This window comes from Ursus maritimus, unplaced genomic scaffold, assembly GCF_017311325.1.
Source record: "Ursus maritimus isolate PB19 unplaced genomic scaffold, ASM1731132v1 scaffold_32, whole genome shotgun sequence".
Lineage (NCBI taxonomy): Eukaryota > Metazoa > Chordata > Mammalia > Carnivora > Ursidae > Ursus > Ursus maritimus.
This window is the reverse complement of record NW_024425786.1, coordinates 3999646-4021944: the sequence shown is the minus strand read 5'-3', so window position 1 is coordinate 4021944 and position 22299 is coordinate 3999646. Positions and strand designations below refer to the sequence as shown.

At 57.9% G+C, this 22299-nt stretch overlaps 1 protein-coding gene across 9 annotated transcripts in view; it reads right to left on the bottom strand.

Annotated features, from left to right (window-relative positions):
* KCNAB2 (potassium voltage-gated channel subfamily A regulatory beta subunit 2) overlaps window positions 1-22299 on the bottom strand; it is an 89981-nt gene that overhangs the window by 36591 nt on the left and 31091 nt on the right. For 3 of the 9 annotated variants that reach the window (XM_040645687.1, XM_040645686.1, XM_040645691.1), the window contains 2 exons: window positions 14878-15006; window positions 13718-13759 (listed from right to left, as the gene is read on the bottom strand). In XM_040645687.1, the coding sequence (XP_040501621.1) occupies window positions 13718-13759; window positions 14878-14954 (119 nt within the window). In that variant the 5' untranslated portion in view covers window positions 14955-15006. Of the gene's footprint in view, window positions 1-5151; window positions 5396-13717; window positions 13760-14877; window positions 15007-16845; window positions 18074-22299 lie in introns of those variants that run through there. The other 6 variants (XM_040645688.1, XM_040645689.1, XM_040645690.1 and 3 more) reach the window with 5 other exon arrangements.

Below are 22299 nucleotides of genomic sequence, written 5' to 3'. Positions count from 1 at the left end.
GGGCTGTGCTGACCCCTGCCTTTCCAGGTGCATGACGCAGAACCAACCCCCCTGGTCCCCATCCTTGCCCAATGAGAAGAGCCTCTTGGCTCCTGCCCCAATCTCAGGGTGGAGGCCGGGGGATCCGTACTGTGAACAGACATGCCCCTGATTCCCGAGGCCAGGCCGACCGGGGAAACACGGGTTACAGAGAGCTCACTAGCAGACGTGTCAGGATTGCTGCAGCCCCTCCTACTCCGTGAGGAGGGGGCTGCTCTGCTGACACCGTGGTCCTGGTCAGCCCTCCATGGAGACCCACAAGACACCCCATGCCTGCCGTCCTCCCAGCCCCTGTTCGTGTCAAGGCAGCTCCTCCCAAATGACTGGCTGGTCTTGCCACCTCCGTCCCTGTCTCCCCTCCCTTCCTTCCACATCTGCTCCTTGTCCACACGGGACGTGGGCTACACCTCCCAGTGCGACTGCTTCCAAGACCATGCTTCTCTCCCACCAGCAGCTGCGCCTGGAGCTCTGTGCTACGTCACGGTCTTACACAGCCCTCAGGACAATTCCGTGAGGAAGTGCCTACAGTCTCCGCTGTCCGGATGGGAAACAGACACAGAGAGGCCGGGTGACTCACCCAAGGTCACACAGGTGCTGCAGGGAGCCGGAATTCCTGCCAGGGCACTCACCCTCGCTCAGGTGGCTCCAGGAGTGCAGCTAGCCCTTGGCACCTGTTGTGGGTGGAAACCGTCCCCAAAAGGACACGCTGAGGTCCCGACTCCGCTGTGACTGCAAACTTATTTGGAAGGAAGGTCTTTGTAGATGTAGTCAGGTTAAGACAAGGTCATCCTGGAGTAGAGGGCCCTAACTCCAACGACTGGCATCCTTATCAGGAGAGAGATCTGGGGAAGATCTGGGCACAGACAGACAGGCGCAGAGGGACAGTAGCCACGTGGAGCCCAGGCAGAGACTGCAGGGGCGCGTCTGTGAGCCGGGGGATGACAGGGCTGGCGGGCGGCCCGCAGAAGCTGGACGAGGCAGGTAGGGAGCACTCTTCCCCTAGAGCTCTCCAGGGATCGATGCCCTGTCCACACCTGGACTTCAGACTTTTGGCCTTCAGAGCCATGAGAGAGCCCGTGTCTGCTGTTTTAAGCCCCCATGTGTGGTACTTTGTGTGGCAGCTGCAAGAAAGCCATACAGGATCTTTCACAAGGTGGCCTCATCCCCGCTTAGCCTCCGAGACTGGTCCACACACTGTCCCTCTCTGGTCTCTGCTCTTTCTTTCCTGCCTCTCCTCCTGCCCACCTGTCCTCGGAGACACACCTGTCCTCCCTACTTGTCCTCAGAGACACATTTGTCCTCCCTACCTGTCCTCAGAGACACACCTGTCCTCCTGTCTACCTATCCTCCTGCCCACCTGTCCTTTGAGACACACCTGGATCCTCAGCTCTTCCAGGAAGCCCTGACGGCCCAGCTGCAAGGGATCTCCTGTGAATAACTGAGCAGCTAGGTAGAGTCTGTACAGTGAACCTGACCACAAACCAAATACTGCCTGGGGATCGTGCCTGCTCATGGTAAGAGCCGATGGTCTAGGGTCAGAACTCTCAGGCACGTAGGCAGGTTCCCCCCGACAGGAGTTGACGACCCAGCCTCCCTGCCCAGGGCCCCCCATCCTGGGCTGCATTAGAGGTGCCGCTGCCTCCAGTCCTGTTGTCAAGGAAGCACCAAGGACAAGACACATTTTACAGGGGAATATTCTGGAAAGGGGGTTAGGGCCAAGACCATTCAATACCATCCAGCCCATACCTATAGAGGCTTGGGATGTTCTTGGTGCTGGGAACAAAGGCTCTGCTCTTAGGGGCTGCAGATAAGAGGGCCAACAGGGGGTGTGAGGATGACAGCGGGACAGGACAGTGGGCTTGAGGATGGTCTGGGGGGTCTTTACTAGACTGGGTGCTCAGGAAAGTCTCCCCGAGGACCAAGATGTGATGGACGGAAGGGAGCCAGCCATGAGAAAGTCTGGGGGACGAGAACGTGCAAGGGCGTGAGGAGGAAATGAGCTTGGCACCTTCGAGATCCAGAAGGAAGGAGCCTCCTGAGTAGGAGGGAGAGGGGTCTAAGCTGAAATCAGAGCAGGCAAGGGCCACGCAGGCCTTGAGGGGATTTGGGATCCGTTCCTGGTGCCGTGGGGGGCAGGGAGGACTGAACTGAACCAAGGTCTGGGTCCAGCTGGTGCCACGCGGGCCCAGCCCTCCAGCCAGCCCGTGGCCAAAGCTGCTGCCACCTCAGAGGCCACATCTCTGGACCCCCCCAATCACTACCACCAGGTGGGTGCGGGGAGGGGAGCTTACACAGGCACTGTGCAGATTTAAAAATTCAATGCGTTTTTTTTTTTAAACCACAAGAGTTGAGGAAAGTGAAGAAGAAGTGGAGGAAGTTAAGACGAAAGCTTCTCCCCCAGCTGTGAGCTCAGTTCAGCTGATAAAATGCCCAGGCCTGGGGCACAGCTGTCCCCTTGCTCCACCGAGCGGGTGCTTATCTGGAGGCATTATCTTTTTTACATTAATATTTAAGACCGAGTTTAACGGATTCGCAGCCCTGCTGCTGGCGGGGATGGGGACTGTGGAGCGGCATTTATCTGGCATCTTTAATAACCGCGGGCATTAGTTGCAGAGGCCCCTGTTTTCCCGATAACCGCAAATCCCCTGGAGGCAGCAAGATGAAATCCGCCAGATATAGAAGGGGCCACGTGGGTGTGACAACCTTTGGCCCATCAAATGCGAAAGGCGGCGTGGTTTTCTGTTCCCCTCTGCTCCTTGGGAAGCGGGTTTTCTCTGGGTACTTAGTCCCCTGGCTAGTTCCCCACGTTTCAGATGTGGCCCAGATTTTCCTTGGGGTGTCAGGCAAATAAGAGATTTGTCCCCATCTCTCCCCACCCCATGGTAGCTTCCCGGGGCTCCCAGAACAGAACACCACAGACTGGGGGGCTTCAAAGACCAGAAGCTGATTTTCTCTCAGTTCTGGAGGCCAGAAGTCTGAGACCTAGGTGTGGGTAGGGCTGTCTCCCTCTGGATGCTCCATGGGACACCCCCCACCCCTCCTCTTCTAGCTCCTGGTGGCTGCAGGTGTCCCCAGCCTGTGGCCACATCCATTCTCTGCCTCCCCCATCACGTGGCCTCTTCCCCGTGTGTCGTCATATGGCCTTCTTACAAGGGTGCCAGTCATCAGAGTTAGGGCCCACCCTACTCCAGGAGGGCCTCATCTTAACTGATTCCATCCGCAATGGCCCTATTTCCAAACAAGGCCACATTCTGAGGTTCAGCGTGGACATGAAATTTTGAGGACACGACTCAGCCCAGTGCACCTGCCATCATGAACTGTATCCACACGGAGGGGGCTGGGGTCTTCCCGGGGGAGGAGGACAAGCTCCAGCTGCTTCGCCTCATCCTATTGGCCTCCACCTGCCTCGCTCCAGCCCAGCCACGCCGGCCGGATGTTCCTGTCTCCTTGGCCTGGAAGGTTCTACCCGCATCTTCAAATGTCTCCCTTTCAAATGGTTTGGGTCTCGGCTGGGCATGGCCTGTCTTACCCCTTTAGGTGGTTACTTGCTTTTTCTCTGCTTCCCTGCACGAGGATGTCCCATCCACGAGGGTGGGGACCCTGTCCATCTTGTTTGTGTGGCATCTGGAGCCAACAGACCCTCCTCTTTTTTTTTCCCCCAAGATTTTATTTATTTGAGAGAGAGACAGAGAGCAAGCGAGTGAGGGGAGGGGCAGAGGGAGAAGCAGACTCCCTGATGAGTAGGGAGACCAACAAGGGACCCGATCCCACGACCTGGGGATCACGACCAAGCTGGAGGCAGACGCTCAACCGTCCGAGCCACCCAGGCGCCCCTGGGGCCAACAGACCCTTAATATAACATCTGCTGAATTAATGACGATTATCAATGACCAGTGGCCCCCTCTCCCTGCCAGTCTCATGTCCCCCTTGAGAAATTTCCATTAGAATTAGGAGCTCTTGCGTCAAACTAGCTGATACTTTGTCCCTCCCTTACAGCTGGATTTAGAATACAAAACCTTAAGAATTCTGCCATCTAATGGACTCACAGCAGAAGTGTTTTGTTTCTCTAAGCGGCAACCACACGTTCAAACAACGGGCCGCGGGTCCAGACACACTGTCCACAGGAGCAAATGTTAAAGCAATAGGGCAGGTCTCTGCTCTCCTCTCCAGAGAGCAGCCAGACAGCCGCCAGGGCTGTGTTAGATGGAAGCCAGATCAAATAGGGGACACCCAATTAAATCCGACCTTCAGACAAACAATGTTTTAGTATAAGTATGACCCAAATATCGTGTGGGATAGACTTATACTAAATAAAAAGTTTATTTGAAATTCAATTTTAACAAAGGAACGAAGCTGTATGCCTGCAATTTATAAATGCAAACACGAGCTCTGGGGCTCTCTGGCCACTCTCTGAGGCTCTCCCCGGAGAAAGTGGGCCGACCGGAGCGCTGCCCCAGATGCTGACTTCAAAGACGAGCCAGCTAAACACGATGTCCTTCTGAAGTTCCAAGGAGAGTGAGCCCTACATGCCTATCACCTGGAGAACACAGGGGACGCCGGAGCCACGGCCTTTGCTGTGGACACAAGTGCAGGGCTGACAGCCACTTCAGAGGCTGCCTGTGGAAAACCGCTCCCCATGAGGACGGTGCATCCAGCTTAGGGTCCGACAAGAGGGGAGCACATCTTTGCCCCCAGGACCCAGCCCGGGGTTTCTGGTGCCAGGACGATCTTACTGTTAGAGGGGACGAACAGAGAGGCATTTTCGTTAATTCGTGTCTAGCCGGCCCCTAATCGTTCATTTGCCCCAGTGACGGTGCGAGAGGGCAAATGAAACCACGCGTTTAACCCCTGCTGCAGTGTTTTCAAGAAACCGAGTTCTTTTCCCGCGGAGCGCGAGTCAAAGTGGTCACAGTGTTTATCTTGGAGGCCAGGACTATAGTGTGAACAGACTCTGATTTTCTTTCACACGTGTCTACGTGGTTGGACCTCTTAAACACACACCATTTACCCCAATGTCTGATCACGTCACTCCCCGCGTTCCCGGGCGGCAGCTCCCCTGCAGCACCTGGCTTGTCCAGAGAGCCTCCCGCCCGGCCCCAGCCCGGCCCTTACCGGTACTTCATGCCCGTGCGCCGGGCGGTGCAGCCGTCCAGGGAGAGCCCGTGCATGCGGAGGAAGCTCTCCGTGTTCCTGGCCTGCGCGGCCGCCCGCACCTCCCGCAGCCGCTGCAGCTCCAGCGTGTCGGTCTGGCGGACGGGGTGCAGGGCCCAGTCCGAGTGACACCTGCTGCTCACGCTCCGCAGGCTCTCGCTGTAGGTCATGGACAGCATGGTCCTGCCCAGCCTGGGAGCTGCCGCTGTCCGGACGGGAAACGCCAAGTGGCGATGAGTTAGAGAAGGTGCCGCTGCCCCCCACCGGTGGCCGGCTGGATGCTGTGCCCGGGGCAGGGCTGCTGCAGACACATCCTCCAGCCAGAGCGGCCACAGAGGGTCTCGGTGCCTGCGGCCAGGTCCCGAAATGAAAGCGCCTCCTGGCACCGGGTTCTCAGGCCTCGAAGCTGCTCAGCGGGGAACCCAGCTAAGCCACGTCTCCGCCCTCACAGCCCCGAGACAAGCGCAGGCCAAGCTGCATTCCGGGCGCGAGAACTCAAAGGGGCTCCAAACGAAAATGGGGGCAGGAGAGCATGCAGAGAGCCCGGCCCTCCCACCGAAGGCCCCGCGTCACAGTGCTCCCTGGCGGTGTTCCCAAGGTCAAACCAGGGGCGGGCTGTCTCCCGGAAGGAGGACGAGCACACGCCTGTCACAGAAGCAAACTCTAGGGTGAGGACGCCCGAGGAAGGCCCTGTTGGTGTGTTCACAAGACTTACAAAGAGCGACGTCATCCACACACGCGTTCTCTGCCCGTAGAAGGCGCCACGGCACCGGCAGAGTCTCTGGGCTCTGTCCCCTGATCAAGTGTGTCACAGTCCACACATCGTGCCACAGAACGACTGAATGGGAGGCATGTAAGGGCAGGGGTGACGAGAGGGACAGAGGTTTCAGGCAGATCGGGAGACTGCCAAGCAGAAATGTGAGGAACCACTGCTCATCGTCCTCCTAAGTGAGGTGTCCGTCAACGGGGAACCTGGTTACAGAAAGCAGAGCCCATCCCTAGAATGGAAATTTGTGCAGCCTTCAGGGAGGCTTCTCTGCATGGACTAATATGTGACGAATCCTAAGAGATAGTAGTAAAGAAAAAAAAAACTAAACAAGGCAAGAGGAAGACGTGTGTGCACAGAACGCTACCGTCTGTGTTAACACACGTACGCAAGTGAACCAAGGAGGGAAGTGTGGCCGCGTATCCACAGCCTGCAGTATCTTTGGGCGGCAAGGACAGGGTCACAGGGGTCGGGGTGCTCTGCAATCGGGGCATTCCCCCTGCACCTGACCACAGCCCTCCACCCTGGTTCGGAGGCCGCGGGGAGGCCCCAGCGTCACCCTGAGGACAGAAGGTGGGCTGGCAGCTGCTATTTCAGTGCCAGAGCAGGGTCCTGGAGCCCTGTCCTGGCAGTTGGAGGCACCAGCACGGTCCCCACCTCTGCCGCAAGGGGTGGCAAGTTCGATGACCCCTGGGAGGGGCCGGGAAAGCTGTCCTGGGAGCTGAGGCAGATGCAGAGGCCACGGCTCTGTCCCTGAGGGCAGAGGTGGTGCCCTGGGCTGGCCCCCTCCCTGGGTGAGCTCTCCCCCACCCTGACCCTGACGCTTCATAGCTCCCTTTCCTGCTGCAGTTTTTCTCCCCACAGTTTTTCCTCACTTGACCTGCTAGAGTCTTCTCTAATTGTCTCGTTTGTGGCATCTGGTCCCCTGAAGGTCAGGTCCAGGAGGGCGAGGACCTTTCCGTCTGCTTTTACCCCCGAGGCTCAGTGCCCGCCACAGAGACCGGCCTTCCCCAGCAGTGTCCACAGCACCTCCCTGACTCACGCCTGAGGCTCTGAGCAGGGTGCCTTCTCCTGGGAGGGTGGGATGGGGTCCTGTGGGGCCAGGACTCCCTTTCACCATGGCTCAGATCCACAGGGAGGGGCCCTGCACAGCCCAGGGCCTCTGGTGTCCCCAGGGGTTTGGACTAAGGTCTCTGATGGATGCTAAAGCAGGTAGAGACGTCCCCGACGTGAAAGTTCCCATGTTCCGTGAGAATCACTCTGGAGGTGGTGGAGGGGCCCAGGGCTCCAGGGTGGGGGCTGTCTTAGGAAACGGGGGCCATGCAAACCCACAGGCAGCAGCACAGCCTCTCCCCCCCGCCCCGCCTGCTGGCCCCCTCCTCCAAGCACATCCAGGCGCAGGGCAGCCTCGGGCAGCTGCATGCGGCAGTGTGGTCAGCTCCCTGCCTGCGTGGGGCAGGGGCGGGCTAATTCTGGCTTCCCTGGGGGTCCCCGTTCAGAGAGAAGAGCATCCTGGCTGCTGGGGCTGCAGCAGTTCTTCCCGAAAAGCAGGACCCACCTCAGACGCACACATTCCCAGCCAGGCCCAGCCGGGCCGAGATCAATAACCATTAGCTCTCAAGACACTAGCCACAAAAAGCAACCTGGTCTGGTTTGGCTCTGCAAGTCCAGCCAAGGTCCTGGGGCTGGGGTGGCGGTGTGGCTAAGCACCTAGGTCCTGGACGGGGGCCGCCCTGTCTGTCACCTACTCAGTGCAACCCACGCAGGCCCCCTGACCGCTGCAAGGCTCAGTCTCTACGTCTGTGAAGTGGGATGAGCGGAGGCTGATTGCACCGGCTGTGCTGCCGAGCCTGGGCACCTGGGCAGGGGCTGGCGGTGCAGCTGGGAGCAGGCCGCATGTGGGGAAATGGCTGCCATCAGTTAGGACACCAATTAGGATAAGTGGGGTGGGGACAAAAACGCCCGGAACGGGGTGGAGGGGACAGAGGCCCGAGGGCAGGGCGGGCCCCTGGAGCTGGCACACGGGTGCAGGGGCTTGAATGATGTAAGGGATTGCTACAGATCCCAACATCCCTCGACACGCTGGATAGGATGAATGTGGACGTTGATAGTCAATCCCAGTCCTGCACAGAACATGCATTTCTAATGAGATGGGTGCAGGCAGGGTGCGGCCAGGATTCAGAGGGTGCCCTCTCTGTGGGGGCTGGGGTCTCCTCTGCTTGTCATCTTCCCTCATAGCACACCTCATAGGGACCTTGGGAGCGGGCCTGTGGGTGTCGCCTGCAGCATGGAGGAGCCTCAGAGCCTCCCGTGGTGAGTGTCCCCACGACGCCGGGACAGGCTGGGGCCAGGGGACTCTGAGACAGGTGGGGCATGGACAAGCACGGTGGCCCTGGCTGGGGGTGGTGGGGTGAGGACTGGTACCCATGAGGGGGCACAGTGCGGGAGGAGCTGGGAAACGTTCCTCCTGTCCTCCAGGGAGGCAAGGCCCCACCGAGGAGGAAGGACACAGAAGGCACAGAGGTGCTCTGACCGCGGGAGAGGACAGAGTCCGGGTCCCTGGACTTCCTCATGCTGGTGCTTATTCCCAGCTTCCTCCCCAGGTGACTGGAGCAGGCTGGGGGAGTTGGAAGAAGGGGCCCCAGGAAGACACTGCCAGGAGAAGGGAGGGCCCACTGCTGGGGCTCCTCGCTTTTCAGGGCTCAGAGGCGCGGCAACTCTGACCTCGCGTTCCTCCTCCTCACCATCCGGCCCCCCACCCTGTCTCGAGAAAAACCAGCCCCCTCCCCAGTAGCCACGGCTAATTACGGGCACCTGCGGGTTCTTCCCCAGGCCGGAGCCTGCCTTCTGCAAAGCTATTCTTGTGGACGGAGGGCTCGGGGGGATTCCCGTAAACGAGCACTGTGACATGGAAAAACGGAAAAACGACGGGGAAGGCATCGACCTCATTAAGTCAGCCGGGACCGTGACCTCCCCCAAGGGCCGTCCACCTGGAGTTTCCGAACTGTGGCCTGTTTACCGGAAGCCACCAAAGCCTGAAACGTGAGGTTCAGAAGGAATCCTGAGCGGCTCTTTGAAACGGTGACATTGGTCTCAATCTTAGAGAAACCAGCCCAAGTGTCTGAAAGCGGGAATGCGAGAGGAAGCTGCATCATTCCGGAGCGCGGCTCGAAAACGCACATTGCATCAAGGCAAAAACAAAACCACCTTTGCTCGAGAGCAATCAGCAAACCAAGGCCCGAACGAGCAGCCCCTGGCACCCTAAGGCATGTGTTTCCAGACAGACCATTCTGACAGCGACCAACCCCCCGCCCTCCACTGTCATTCGCAGGAAGCCCCCAAATGCTGAATCTCCATGGTGAACCCAACAAAGTGGAGCTGGATGTCCAGGTCTCCCCGGCCGGGAAGATGGACGGTCCCCACCGGGCAGGTCTGGGAGGCAAGAGCGCTCAAGCGGCAGAGTGCCCATCCCCCCTTCCTCCCACTGGCACCTTGCAGCTACCTAGGGCTGGCTTTGTTTGTTTGTTTTTTTTTTTTTTGAAGTTTTCTGCTTTGAAAAAATATATAGGGGGTCTCATTTCAGATCAGCCAAGTGCATCCCCCAATACGGTCCCTCTGTGACTTCCATTCCTGGGACGCTGGTCCCCCAGCAGCTACCCCAAAGAAGGCCGCTGCCACTGGACTCCTGGGGCTGAGGGGGCCACTCACCTGCCTTCCTGGCGTCTGCTCGTTAAAAAGGACTCAGTCTAGTTTACCAGGGTTCACCAGACGCTCTAAGGCTCTGGTGCAGCAGCTGGTTCATTAGGGAGTGTCACTGTGGAGCGTCAGAAGCAATCGGTGAATGAGACGTGCCCCACGAGGGTCGAGTTTGGAGGCAGCGAGTCCATTAGTCTATTAAGGCGTTTTCAGCTCAGTGAGAGAGGCTGAATTATTCACGAGTGTCTCTTCCCCTAAAAGCCCGGGAAATGCAGTTCCGTGGTGCAGCCTGGCAAGGCCTGCTCCTGGCACGCGGGGCTGGGAGGGGGTGCTGACTGGGGTCCGGCCCTTCCCGTGGGCATACTCCCCCACCAGCCCTCCACTACTCCCGGAGCACCAGAGACATGGGCACAGGTGGGGAGGGGCAGGCCATGCTTTGGTTATCTGAGGCCAGGACCCAGGGCTTGCAGCTCTGCCCACCACGTTCTCATGTCTGCAGTATGGGGCTGGGGGTCCCCAGAGGATGTGACCACCACCCACAGTGAAGGGGTTGGGGACTGGCAAGAGCTGCCCTCAGCCATGCGTATGGCTGTCCCTTCTCCTTTCTACTGGGACGTGCCCCAGATTGGTATATCCTACACTGTCAGTACCTATAAATGGTCAGAAGGTTCTGGAAGTCTGCTGTTTGAACACCATGCTACCACTCCCTTCAGGCAGGGGTGCAGGGACCCTTCCTCACAGCACACATTCTGACCTGGCTTTGGAAGATGTGTTGAGGCTGAGCTCTGGGCTAAAGCCATGATGAGCCCCCATTCCAGGGTCACGACCCCCGCCAGGGTCACGACCCCAGGGGTACTCCTCGTCATCCTAGGATCCCAAGGAGGTCTCAGCACGACTCCACTTTCCAGCACGAGGGATTCTGGATGGAGGCTGAGTGGATTCTCCCACGACACATGTGCAAACAGTGGGCGCTACTGGGGCAGGGTGTCGCTACTCAGACCCGGGCTAGAAAGCAAACAAAATGGGACGTGGGACGCGGAGCCCAGGGAACTGGCAGCAGATCATTACCTGGAAAGGCCCCAGTGATGGGACTGGGATGGTCGCTCTCAGAGGCACAAGCCCACCATGTCAGGTCCCTGGCCTCTATGTCACGTGGCCCCACTGCAGGGTGGTGGCCTCAGCCTGACATACTCTGACATATCCCGTCTCCTTCCCCCGGGCTCCGTGCTCCTGTGAACCCCACATCCCTCTCAGCACGAGCAGTCAGTCACCTGGAGGCCATGGCTTCCGACTCCTGCTCTCCTGTCCTGCTCCTTTCACTCCCTCTTCCTTGGCTCCTGCGGCTCGGCCCTTCTCCATCGTTCCCGAGCTCCTCACATCCAGCCTCTCCACCTGCCGTCTTATTCCCTCCCCCAGCAGAGCTCTGATCTCTGCCCTGCTCAAACACTGTTGATGGCTCCCCAGTGCCCACCGAATGTAGTCCAAGCTCTTTTGCTTGGCACTCCAGGCCCTTCCCACCTGGCCTCCATCTTCCTCTATAGTCTGGCTCCTGTCACTGTCCATCCCGCCCCTCAGGGCCAGATCTGTGCCGCTACCGTCTCGTGTTCTGGGCACCTCTCCAAGCGGTGGCTCAAGCATCTACTGGAATGTTCCTTCTGGGCTCTATGCTGAAGACTGCCCAGCCTCCAAGGCCCGCTCAAAGCCCTCATGCTGTCTCCTCCATGAAGCTTTCCCTGACTCCCAGCTGGCGGTGCTCACTCCTTCTCCGGAACGCCAACAGCTGTCTGGACTTCTCCCACAGCAAGTTCTGCCTTCCAGATATTATTAGTTATTTGGGTCTTGGGGTAGATTGCATTATGGCTCCGGGTCCTTAACCCCTCTCTGCATTACATGACTGTGGTTCTCCTGTCGGGGGCGGGGGTATATTTTCCTGCTCTTTGACATCTGGCGTGATCAGAGACTTGCACCACTTCTAATGGGGCCTTCAGAGACCTGACGTGCGTCTCCTCTCCCTCTGGTGTTTTGCCTAGAACAGCCTCTGGTTAAAAAGGATGGGAGGATGAACCCCTGGGCCCCACCTGCAGCTCAGACCAAACCCAGCGGAGCCCAGCCTGGATGAACTGACACAGACGTATGGACAAGAAATACACGCTTCCTGTCGTAGGGCACTGAGTTTTGAGGTTGGTTGTTATGCGGCATTCTCCGGAACAGCTGATAGACACAGGGCCTTGCCTCCCTTACGGTCTGTGAGCCGCTTGAGGGTGGGGTGCGTACCTTGAAACCTCTGCCCCGTGAGGGGAGGGACCGCACGCTGACTGACCTACCCCTCTGATGGCTGTGTCGGTGCCCAGATGACAAGGACGCCCCCCGGGAGTGGCACCCAGGACATTACACAAAGATCCCACCACGTTAGAGGACATCGTCGGAGACCCCACAAGAGACACCTGAGTGTCTATGAGAAGAAACCACACTGGAGATGCCAATGGCAGGACGGACGGAGCCTGTGGGCATTGGGGACGCGGTGCCGAGAGGCCCAGACAGAGGTCTGCCCATCTGGGGTGCGGGTCACCAACAGAGTTTACCTCGGGACAGGACAGAGGGCTCCCAGGGAATGCACAATGGGTTGGACCTGGGGGGGTCCTCAGGGCCAGCAAAGAGTGTGGGACCCTCTTTCGCTTCAGCTCTGCGATACCCCACAACCCTTGGCACCTCCCTCGGCGGGGCCCTTCTGGCTGGCAGGCTGGGATGCGGTTTTGCCGCTGGCTTTCTCACTCCTTTCCTCCAGGGTCTCTGAGGACTCAGTTCAGGGGCATGTTTGGTCTCACTGGTCAAATCCTCCTGGGACTAATGTCTCACTCACATTCTGACATACGAAGCTGTCATACACATGTGATGGCACGCGTGTCATCCCATAAAAGCATTTGCAAGCCCAAGTTAAGGCAACTATTTCAGGCACAATCTTATCCAGCAAAAATTTCAGTCATCTCTTCAGGGCTCTCTGGAAGGAGTGAGACCCCATGGGAAGCACTAAAGGGGTGGTGAAATTAGCCCGAGGACCCAGGCCCACGGTCACACTCAGAGGTGCCAGGGCTGTAAAGTTGTGTGGATTTTGCCAGCCCCAGCACCCATGGCCCCAGACTCCCCGTGCATCGATGATAACTGGCCCCTGGCTCTGCACCGGAGGGTGGGCACGGCCCTGGGAAGCTGGTCTAGATGGAGACCTCCCAGGCCTGAATGACAAGGCACACACCGCACACCAGGCCCTGCTCCCAAGAGCCACACTGAGGCTGATGGGGCTGAGCTGTGGCTTCCTTAACCCGACACTTTCCCGACAGGAGGAAAACGTCCCTCAAAGTCAATTCCTGGAGTCACAGACTACGTGAGAAGCAAGCATCTTTGTGGCCCACCTCCCCGTGCCACCAGTGAGTTGCTCAGAGGAGGAAGGGACTCGCCCGGGAGGATTTTGCTGGCTGACCTGCCTTGGCCTGGGCCGCGAGGCCCCTGGATGCCATGCCCCTGTGGGGTGCAGCTTTGCACCAAAGAACGTGGTGTGCCGATTCACCAACACGGAGATGCCCCAGAAACACACCAGCAGGTCCAGCCCTGACCCAGGTCACACTGCGGCCCCATGCCCTGAGGACGTATTGGCCTTTGTTACCCCTTTGATTCCAAATCAGCTCAAACCCAAAGAGTAGGGGAGAACGGTGGGGTTTGCCCCACCTCGTTTACTCGGATAACCCAAGCAGCACAAACCCCGGACAACAGACGTGCGGCGTCCGCAGCCTGACAAGGGACAGTTTCAGGTAGACCTGGTGCGAGCTAAGCAGGTGTCGCAAGTCCATTTGCTCAAATCAAGGCAAATTCTGGAGATGAGCCCACAATGAACCTGACTTCACAGTGCTCATCGGGACGTTATAATGCTGTGTGGGAGGGCACCGGGAGAGAACCAGAGCCCCTTCCTCCTGGGGATTTTCACCAGCATCTCCGAGCTGGATGGGCGTGGCCCTCCCGCCTGCTCCCCTGCCTTCAGCTTGCGGGTCTTGGGGAAAACGGAGGGCTCGTTACCTGTAAAACTGGAGCTGTCTTTTGGGGCTCCCATACCGAGTACTGCGGACAGCGATGGAGGACAGAGAAAAAGGAGAGAGAGAGAGAGAGTCCACAACGGGCATTAGCCACAAGGAGGTGCAGGCCCGGGGAAAGCACCAGCGACACCCCACAGCCGGCCCCACCCCACTCTGCCCGGGGCTGCCGGGAGGATGCGCGCCCAGGTACCAAGTGCTCGGCGGCAGCGCCACCCAGTGGCACACGGAGGCAGACGCCTGGTCTGTTCAGACGCGGGGGTCCTTCTGTGCCTGGCCTCACTCCCCCCTGGGGCAGGGAAGTGAAGACAAGAGGTAAACCTCTGAGTGACAGTCTGTTTGGGTTTTAATGAAATATGCTTTAGAATGACCATACAAACCCCTCACACCAAGAAGTGGCCCGTCACCCCACATGCTGGCGAGTCTGTGTGGGACCACGGGGTTCTTTTTAGGACTTTGATCAAGGAGGGACACCCCTTTTCCCTGTGGGTTCTATGGATACTTGCTCTGGGTCAGGCCCTAACAATTAATGAGAAAGGCCCAATCAATCAAGGGCTGATGGGCCCCTGGGGTCCCGCCCAGGCCCATCTTTCGTGACAGCCTCTGCCATCTGGGTCCTGTGCTCCGTGAGCGGGGCAGCAGCTGTCATCCAACCAACGCCTTCGCGTGCTCTCCCCGCGGTTCAGCCTGGGCTGCTTTCCAAATGGAAAGACCCAGAGCTGGATTTGGAGCTGGCCTCTGCAGAAGGAAGGCAAGGGTGCCCGATGAGCCACTGGCTGCCCCCACCTCCCTGATGCAAGGCTCTGAGCTTCCCTCAAAGGGGCTGCACTAGCTGGGGTGTATAAGAAAGACACAGTAGCTGGGAAGCGTCCCCCCCTCACTTCCAGGCCTGCTACCTCCAACAGAATCCTTCAGAAGAGTCAGGGACGAGTCTAATCCTGGCTCTACTCCCTGAGAAAATCTTGGGTTTTAAAAGCTTCCATTCCTTCCGTCAGAGAACGCACTTGCCTACATAAACCTCAGCCCTGTGGGCCTTCCCTGGTCCTTTCCTCTGGATCTAGGGCTGGTGACTGGCCTTGGGGACCCCTTCTCGGAGGCAGGACTGAGCCTGAGATCGGCCTGGCTGGGTTGGGGGCAGGGGATCACCTGTAGATCATGCCGGGGGAGCCCGTCTGTCGCAGGGAGAGCCGAGCCGGGGAGCCTGTTGTCGATTCCGGATACATGGGGCCGGCCTCACTGGTCCTGACCAGCTCTCTTCTTCACGGAGGGAAGATTCTGGAGGAAAAGCAGAGTAGAAGGGAGGTGGTTCAAAAGACCAGTTGGGTTTGCCCAGGAGGCTCTGTGATGGTGAAGGCCCAGTTTGTTGGACATCTGTACGTCCCTCATCAGACAGACAGACCAACCCATGGGGGCTCAGACAACGCTGATGGCTGGGGTCAACCGCTCTGTAAGAGATTTCTATTCTCCCACCCCCATGCTTCATGAAGTCCTTCCGCCTCCCCAGCTGCTTTCCTGAGGTTCTGGGAGCCCTTTTCTGGTGGTCCCAGGGGCATCTGTGGACTTCGAACTTTGGACCGTCTCTGCTGTCCCAGGAAGTGGTCCCACCATCCCCCGGGCTCATCCTTGATGCTTTGGCTTCCCATCCTCTCCCAGCCCAGAGACTGGTGGAGCCACTCTTCAGCTTTCAGGAATGCAGCTGGTCAGACAACCCCGGCTCCTGGGACTCTCGCCCTCCCCGTGGGTGAGACTTGCTCCCGCCCCACAGGTCAGGGCACAGGTGACAAGATATCACTTCTGTGATCAGGTGATACAGACTGTCCCTTCCGTCTTGCTAGCAGACTCTCTCCTTTGCTGGCTCTGAGAAGCAAGCTGCCATGCTGGAGAGGCCCGTGTGGCTGGGAATGAAGGCCCTCAGTCTAACCACCCAGAGAAGTGAATCCTTCAAACTGTGTGAACTTGGAATTCCAAGTATCCTCCCCCGGTTGAGCCTTCAAATGAGACCAGAGCCCTGGCCAAACCCCTTGGCTGCGGGCTTGTGAAGCCCTGAAGCAGCAGAACTCACAGAGCCCTAACTGAAGTCCTGACCCATAGAAACCGAGAGTTTTACATCCCTAAGTTTGCAGTAATATTTTATGTAGCAATAAACAATGAATACGACAGACATATCAGTCCATTCACTTTTCCCCCAGCTACCCTCAGGCTGGGCCACCACCATCTGTCACCGGAATCACCAGGTCAGCCTCCTGATGGCGCTCCCTGCTTCCAGCCGGCAGCCAGGGGCATTTACTTCAAAAGGACATTAGGTCATGCACCCCTTTCTTCTCTTCTCCGACAGACCACGTGCACACCTTCCACAGGGCCTTTGCACTTACAGTTCCTTTTGCCTGGAATGCCCTCACGACAGACCTCGTTGTTGGGCCTTCTCAGGGAGCCTGCCCCTGGCTATCATGCTCTGGGATTCTCTCCCAGTATCCTGCCTGCTGTCCCATGTAGTCAACAGCAGCTGACCTTGTTGTCTGTCCCTGAGTTGTGAAGTCTTGACTCTCTCCAGAGGGCAAGCTCCACCAGGACAGAAATTTGGGGGTTTTGCCACTGCTACATCCTCTGTGCCTAGAACAGGCTTGGAACTTCAATGGGATTTAATACATGGCTCCCAAAAGAGTGACAGTCCCTGATCCAAAATCATCATGCCCTGTGCCAATGGACAAAGGGATGGTCTGGGCTCAAAATATAGCCCTGCTTGCCCCCAGTGGGGCCTCTCAGCTGAATGCCCATCTGAAGGCCTAGTTCACCTCACTCTTCCTCCCTCCAGGGCGAGGACCTCCCATCAGCAGGAAGCGGCCTTCCTCTGGACACGCTCCACCCCCCGGCACGGGGCTTATGCACATAGTACACATTAGGTCTCGCTCCCAACTGAGCTCCCCTCTGAGTGAGGGGCGTGCCCATGTGTGTGAACATGCTGGGAAAGTGGGTAGACAAAATGTAAGCCGGAGCCACTACCGTGACAGCCTCATGGAAACGACAGAGACGATGGGGTCAGCGAAGGTCCCCGAAGTTTTATTCTTTAAAAATACCTCATTCAGAAAGAAATGACAAAATGAAATAAAAACATACTTAAATCCTTAAAAGAAATGCAGTGGATCCTCGGCTGATGTTGAATCCAGTGCTTGGGCTTAGCAGGTGATTCCTGGTGAGCCGCAATGCTGTAACCCAGGCCGACCTCTCCCGGGCCCCTTGTCCGCAGGGTCCTGTCCATCTGCACCTGGTAGAATGGCTCCAGGCAGACCCTGAAGGCCTCCTGGTCACCTTTTCTTTCAAAGTCTGGGGTTCCATCAGGGTCACCATCACCAGATGGACCAGCCTGTCTCCCCCCTGCCCTGCCCAGATCTATGTAAGAAAGAGGCACAGTGCTTTTCCTGCGAGAGAGTTCGGTGACACAGCTCCAGGGGCATGAGTCCCTGCAGCTTCGGGGTGGGGGTGCCTCTCCTTCATGCCCCTTAGGTGCTGCTGGACGGCGCTCTGCCAGGTCACTCAGGGCACGAAACCCAACCACCTCACTAAAGTCATTAACCTTAAGTCAAGGGTGGTGGGTTCACAGGCGCACAGAGTGTCTGCCGAGGCCCCACTGTGCGCCGGTGCTGGTGGCTGCCTGTACGACACAGAGCCCTGCCCATGGACCGGAAACCACAGCTAAGAGCTGAGGACCGCAGAGCGCCAGGCACTGTGTCCAAGCACAGTGGTCCAGAGGTCACCGGGGAGGAAGGGCGGCCATGGGGGGTGGGGCAGGATGTCCTCACAGGGTCTTGTGGACGGAGATGGGGGCCACGTAGCCCAGAGCAGGCCGGGACACCTGTGCCCTTAACTGGGGGGTGTGACCCCCCACACCCCACTCTCCCCTCTCTGGCTTTCCCTGGGTCTAGCTACAGAGCAGTGCTGTCTCAATCCCCAGCTTGGGCACCCAGGGGTGTTCAACTTCCAGAATTCCAAGATCACAAGCGCAGTCTGAACTTGAGACAGTGCAGGGACCTAGAGTCACTGGCTCCATAGAGGTGGGGTGCGTCCAAGAATCTGCATTTCTAACTAGTCCCCCAGGGGATGCTCGTGTCCCTGGTCCAGGGACCACCCTTGGAGGACTGCTGGTCCTGGAGCAGGACCTGGCAGACGGCGAACAACAGACCCAGTCCAGCCTGCTGCCTATCTCTGTCGGTAAGGTGTTGCTGGAACAGCTCCACGCCCGCTCGTGTATGAGCCGTGCCTGCGTTTGTGCCACACCGCGGCGCTGAACGCACTGTCAGGCCTGCAAAGCCTAAAATATTTACTACCTGTCCCTTTACCGCCAAAGGTGGCCGAGCCCTGTGGAAGCCGCTCTCCCCCACTCTCCAAGACGGCGCCTTCCTTAACACCTCCTCGGCCACGCCTCGCGGCTCTGGGCTTTGCTGCTTCCAGTTCACAGACGGACTAGAAGCAACCAGAGGCCAGCTTCCCCCACCCACCAGCATCGGCTCTCGGAACATCCTGCATCCCCTGCTACTGCCACCTGGACGACCGGGCCACGGCCACGGCCACGGCGGTCCGCCTGAGCACACACCCCACTCTCACCCCACTCAAGGGCATCCTGCCTCTTGCGCCGATTCTTGCCCTCTGCAGACAGCCACTTATTACTTCTCTCGTCTTAAAAAACAAAAAGCAGTTTCTTGGATCCACTTCCTTCTGCCCCATTTCTCTCTTTCCATTCACAGGAAAATTCCTCAAAAGAGTTGTTTTCTCTTGTTTGCAATTCTCCCTTCTGCCTTCCCCGCTCAGAGGAAGCTGTTCTTACCAAGGTCACTGTGACCTTCCTGTTGCTAAGTCCGGTAGTGCCCACGGTTTAGGGGTGACGGCACCTGGGACCCACACCGTCCGGCTTGTGTTCCCGCCTCCCCGCTGCTTCCTCTCAGTCTCCTCGGCCACCCCTTCTCACCTCTCTGGCTTTGAACCCCTTTCCTTTTCCATCACACAAGGTTCCTCAGATTTCCACCTGTCTCCTGGCTCTGAACTGTGTGGCTAAGCCGGAACCCCTGTGGTTGTATCTCCAGGCCCCATCGTTCCCCCGGACCCCAGACTCATCTATTCAACTGCGCTATGGGCATCTCTCTCTGTCTTCTCTGGAGGGTGCAATGCTCTGTCTGTCCCACACATGGTGCACAGGGCAGCTACAGGGACAGGGACAACTGGCACTACGGGCTGCCAGCAGGGACACTAGGGACGTGTCCCGGAGGAAGCCACCTGTCCCACTCCTCGCCACTGCCTTGCCTGGACACCTGAAGGTCAGGCTCCCTCTGAGCCAGCGGCCAGCTCCTCAGCTCAGGCACTGGCCGTGCTCTGGTGCTCACTTTACGAGGGACAACCTCATTTCTCCTGGGGAGCTGCCCCCTTTGCCACCTGCCAGGGGAGAGAGGGAACTGGGGCGGTTTCCCCATGTCCCCTGCCCTGCATTCCACGGACCTGCCCAGAGCCCCGACCTCCGCAGCCGCCACAGTCCGACCAGGAGAGACTGCATGTGCCCAGCGGCTGATCCCCGAAAAGATGGCGTCCTAGCAGGGTGCTGCCAATCGCAGGCACCACGGACGGAGGCGGGCGGGCGGGCAGGGCTGCCCCTGTCCTCAAAAGGGACGGCTCTGGACAAAGGCTTCAGAAACCACTTGAGAACCAGCCGGGCCCAGGAGGGACAGCTGGCTCAGGGTGCAGGCTGGGGGTCTGCAGTCTGGGTCCCCCTGTCCCCAGCACTCTACTTGGTCTGTGTGTGACCCTGAGTAAGCCACCTGAGTCACTCTCAGAGAGGCTGAAGCACGGAGCCGTCACAAACGCCCGCCCATACTTCCTCAGGAGCCGAGAGAAGGAAGACATGAAAACGCTTCGCGCTCCGGAGGGAAGATGTTGGGGAGATCCTAGCTCTCCGTCGCTGCGGGAAGGGCGGCTGGCAATGACGACAGGCCCTTCAGGATCGGGGGCTCCATCTGCGGGCACTGCCTTTCTCCTCAGCTTACTGTTCTGAAAACTTCCCAGCATCATTAAAGTCGTGAAGAATCGGCACAGCAACGAACACGCACATGCTCTCATCCCATTTCCCTGGTCTGTTTGTCCCGTTTGCGTGCCTACCCCTGCCCGCTCCTGATCTCTCCACTCAACACTCGCACGCTCACACACACACACTCATGTGGTCACACACACACACGCTCTCCCACACACTCGTTCACGCACACTCATGCTGTAACCCACACACGTGCACACACACTCTCTCATGCACACTCATGCTGTCACACACACGCGCACACGCTCACACTCATGCTCACACACACTCATGCTGTCACCCACACATGCGCACACGCTCACACACAGGCTCTCTCATGCACACTCATGCTGTCACCCACACACGTGCACACACACTCTCATGCACACTCATGCTGTCACACACATGCACACATGCTCACACTCATGCTCTCTCACGCACATACTGTCACACACACATGCACACAATGCTCTCCCACACACTTGTTCACACACACTCATGCTGTCACACACATGCACACACGCTCTCCCACACACAAGCTCATGCACACTCATGCTGTCACACACATGCACACACGCTCTCCCACACACAAGCTCATGCACACTCATGCTGTCACACACATGCACACACGCTCTCCCACACACAAGCTCATGCACACTCATGCTGTCACACACATGCACACACGCTCTCCCACACACAAGCTCATGCACACTCATGCTGTCACACACATGCACACACGCTCTCCCACACACAAGCTCATGCACACTCATACTGTCACACACATGCACACACGCTCTCCCACACACTCGTTCATGCACACTCATGCTGTCACACACACATGCACACACGCTCTCCCACACACTTGTTCACACACACTCATGCTGTCACACACGTGTGCACACACTCATACACACACGCTCTCTCACGCACACTCATACTGTCACACACACATGCACATAATGCTCTCCTACACACTTGTTCACACACACTCATGCTGTCACACACGTGTGTGCACACTCATGCTCACACACACGCTCTCATGCACACTCATACTGTCACACACATGCACACAATGCTCCCCCACACACTTATTCACACACACTCATGCTGTCACACACATGTGCGCCGTCACTCATGCTCACACTCATGCTCTCTCACGCACATTCATACTGTCACACACACATGCACACAATGCTCTCCCACACACTTGTTCACACACACTCATGCTGTCACACACATGTGCGCACAGTCACTCATGCTCACACTCATGCTCTCTCACGCACACTCATACTGTCACACACACATGCACACATGCTCACACACGCTCTCACACACACTCATGCTGTCATGCACACACGTTCACACTCATGCTCTCACGCACACTCACACAATGCTCTCCCACACTCTTTCACACACACTCATGCTGTAACCCACACGCATGCACAAACGCTCACACTCATGCTCACACATGCTCTCATGCACTCGCTCCCACACACTCCCACACACTCCCACGCACACACACTCATAGAGTCGCACGTGCTTTGTTCAAGGGAGATGAGCAATGACAATGTGTCAGCTCCAGCCTCAGCCACAGGAGACTTGCCTCCACCATCACCAAGGACGAACGTGCCCCAGACCCCCCTGCTGGTCCAAAGGGGACAGCTGCACATGCAGGAGCCATCCACTGGGCACCACCAGCCACCTTGGGACGTGGGGCTAGCCACCAGGACCGTTACATGCAAGGTGACTTTAGCCCTCCTGGGAGCACATTCTGCTGACTTTAACCTTCCAGGTCATCCTTATCACATGAAGATATGACTCTGGCTGAGTCGTGAGAGGGACTTCCAGTTACTGGAAGAGGCCTCCCCTTGTCTCCCCACTGTAGATTCCGGAGTACAAGAAAACTTGGGCGGTGGGACCTTTACTTAGCCAGACCTCCCAATGTGAAGTTAACACTTCAAGTCCTGGGTGACTTTCTGACCCGAAACCTTGCTGGGGCCACCACGCACGTGTCTGTCCTCCACCAGACCCAGTCTGATGACACAATCCCACCTTGCTGGGTGACCCAAGGAGTCCATTCCAAGTGTCAGGGAGGGAGGCAAGGCCCAGTTGGGTTCAGATCTGGTGTATGACCTTGGGCAAATCTTTCAACCTTCCTAAGTGTCGGTTTCTCCATCTGAGAAATAGGAAGATGGGAGTCGGGGAGGATCTGACATGCCCACAGGCAGGGCTGCACTGTAAGGGCCATGGGCTGGGGTCTACCTGTGCCTGGCCCTGGTGGAGGGCACGTGCTGGCCCACGGCCCAGGAGTCCCTGATCATACCTCCTTCCTCAATGTTTGCACCACGTGGGCAAGGCGAGTGAAGCTGGACCTGCACAGATGTGCCCCAGCCTGAGCCCAGGTGGTGGTCTTACCTTCCAGAAAAGCACTTTTTAGGGTCCTCAGACTTGCTACCACATCCGCTTTTCCCTTGCTGCCTCTCTGCTTTGTTCTCAGGGGTGCTCATCTTTTCCACTTC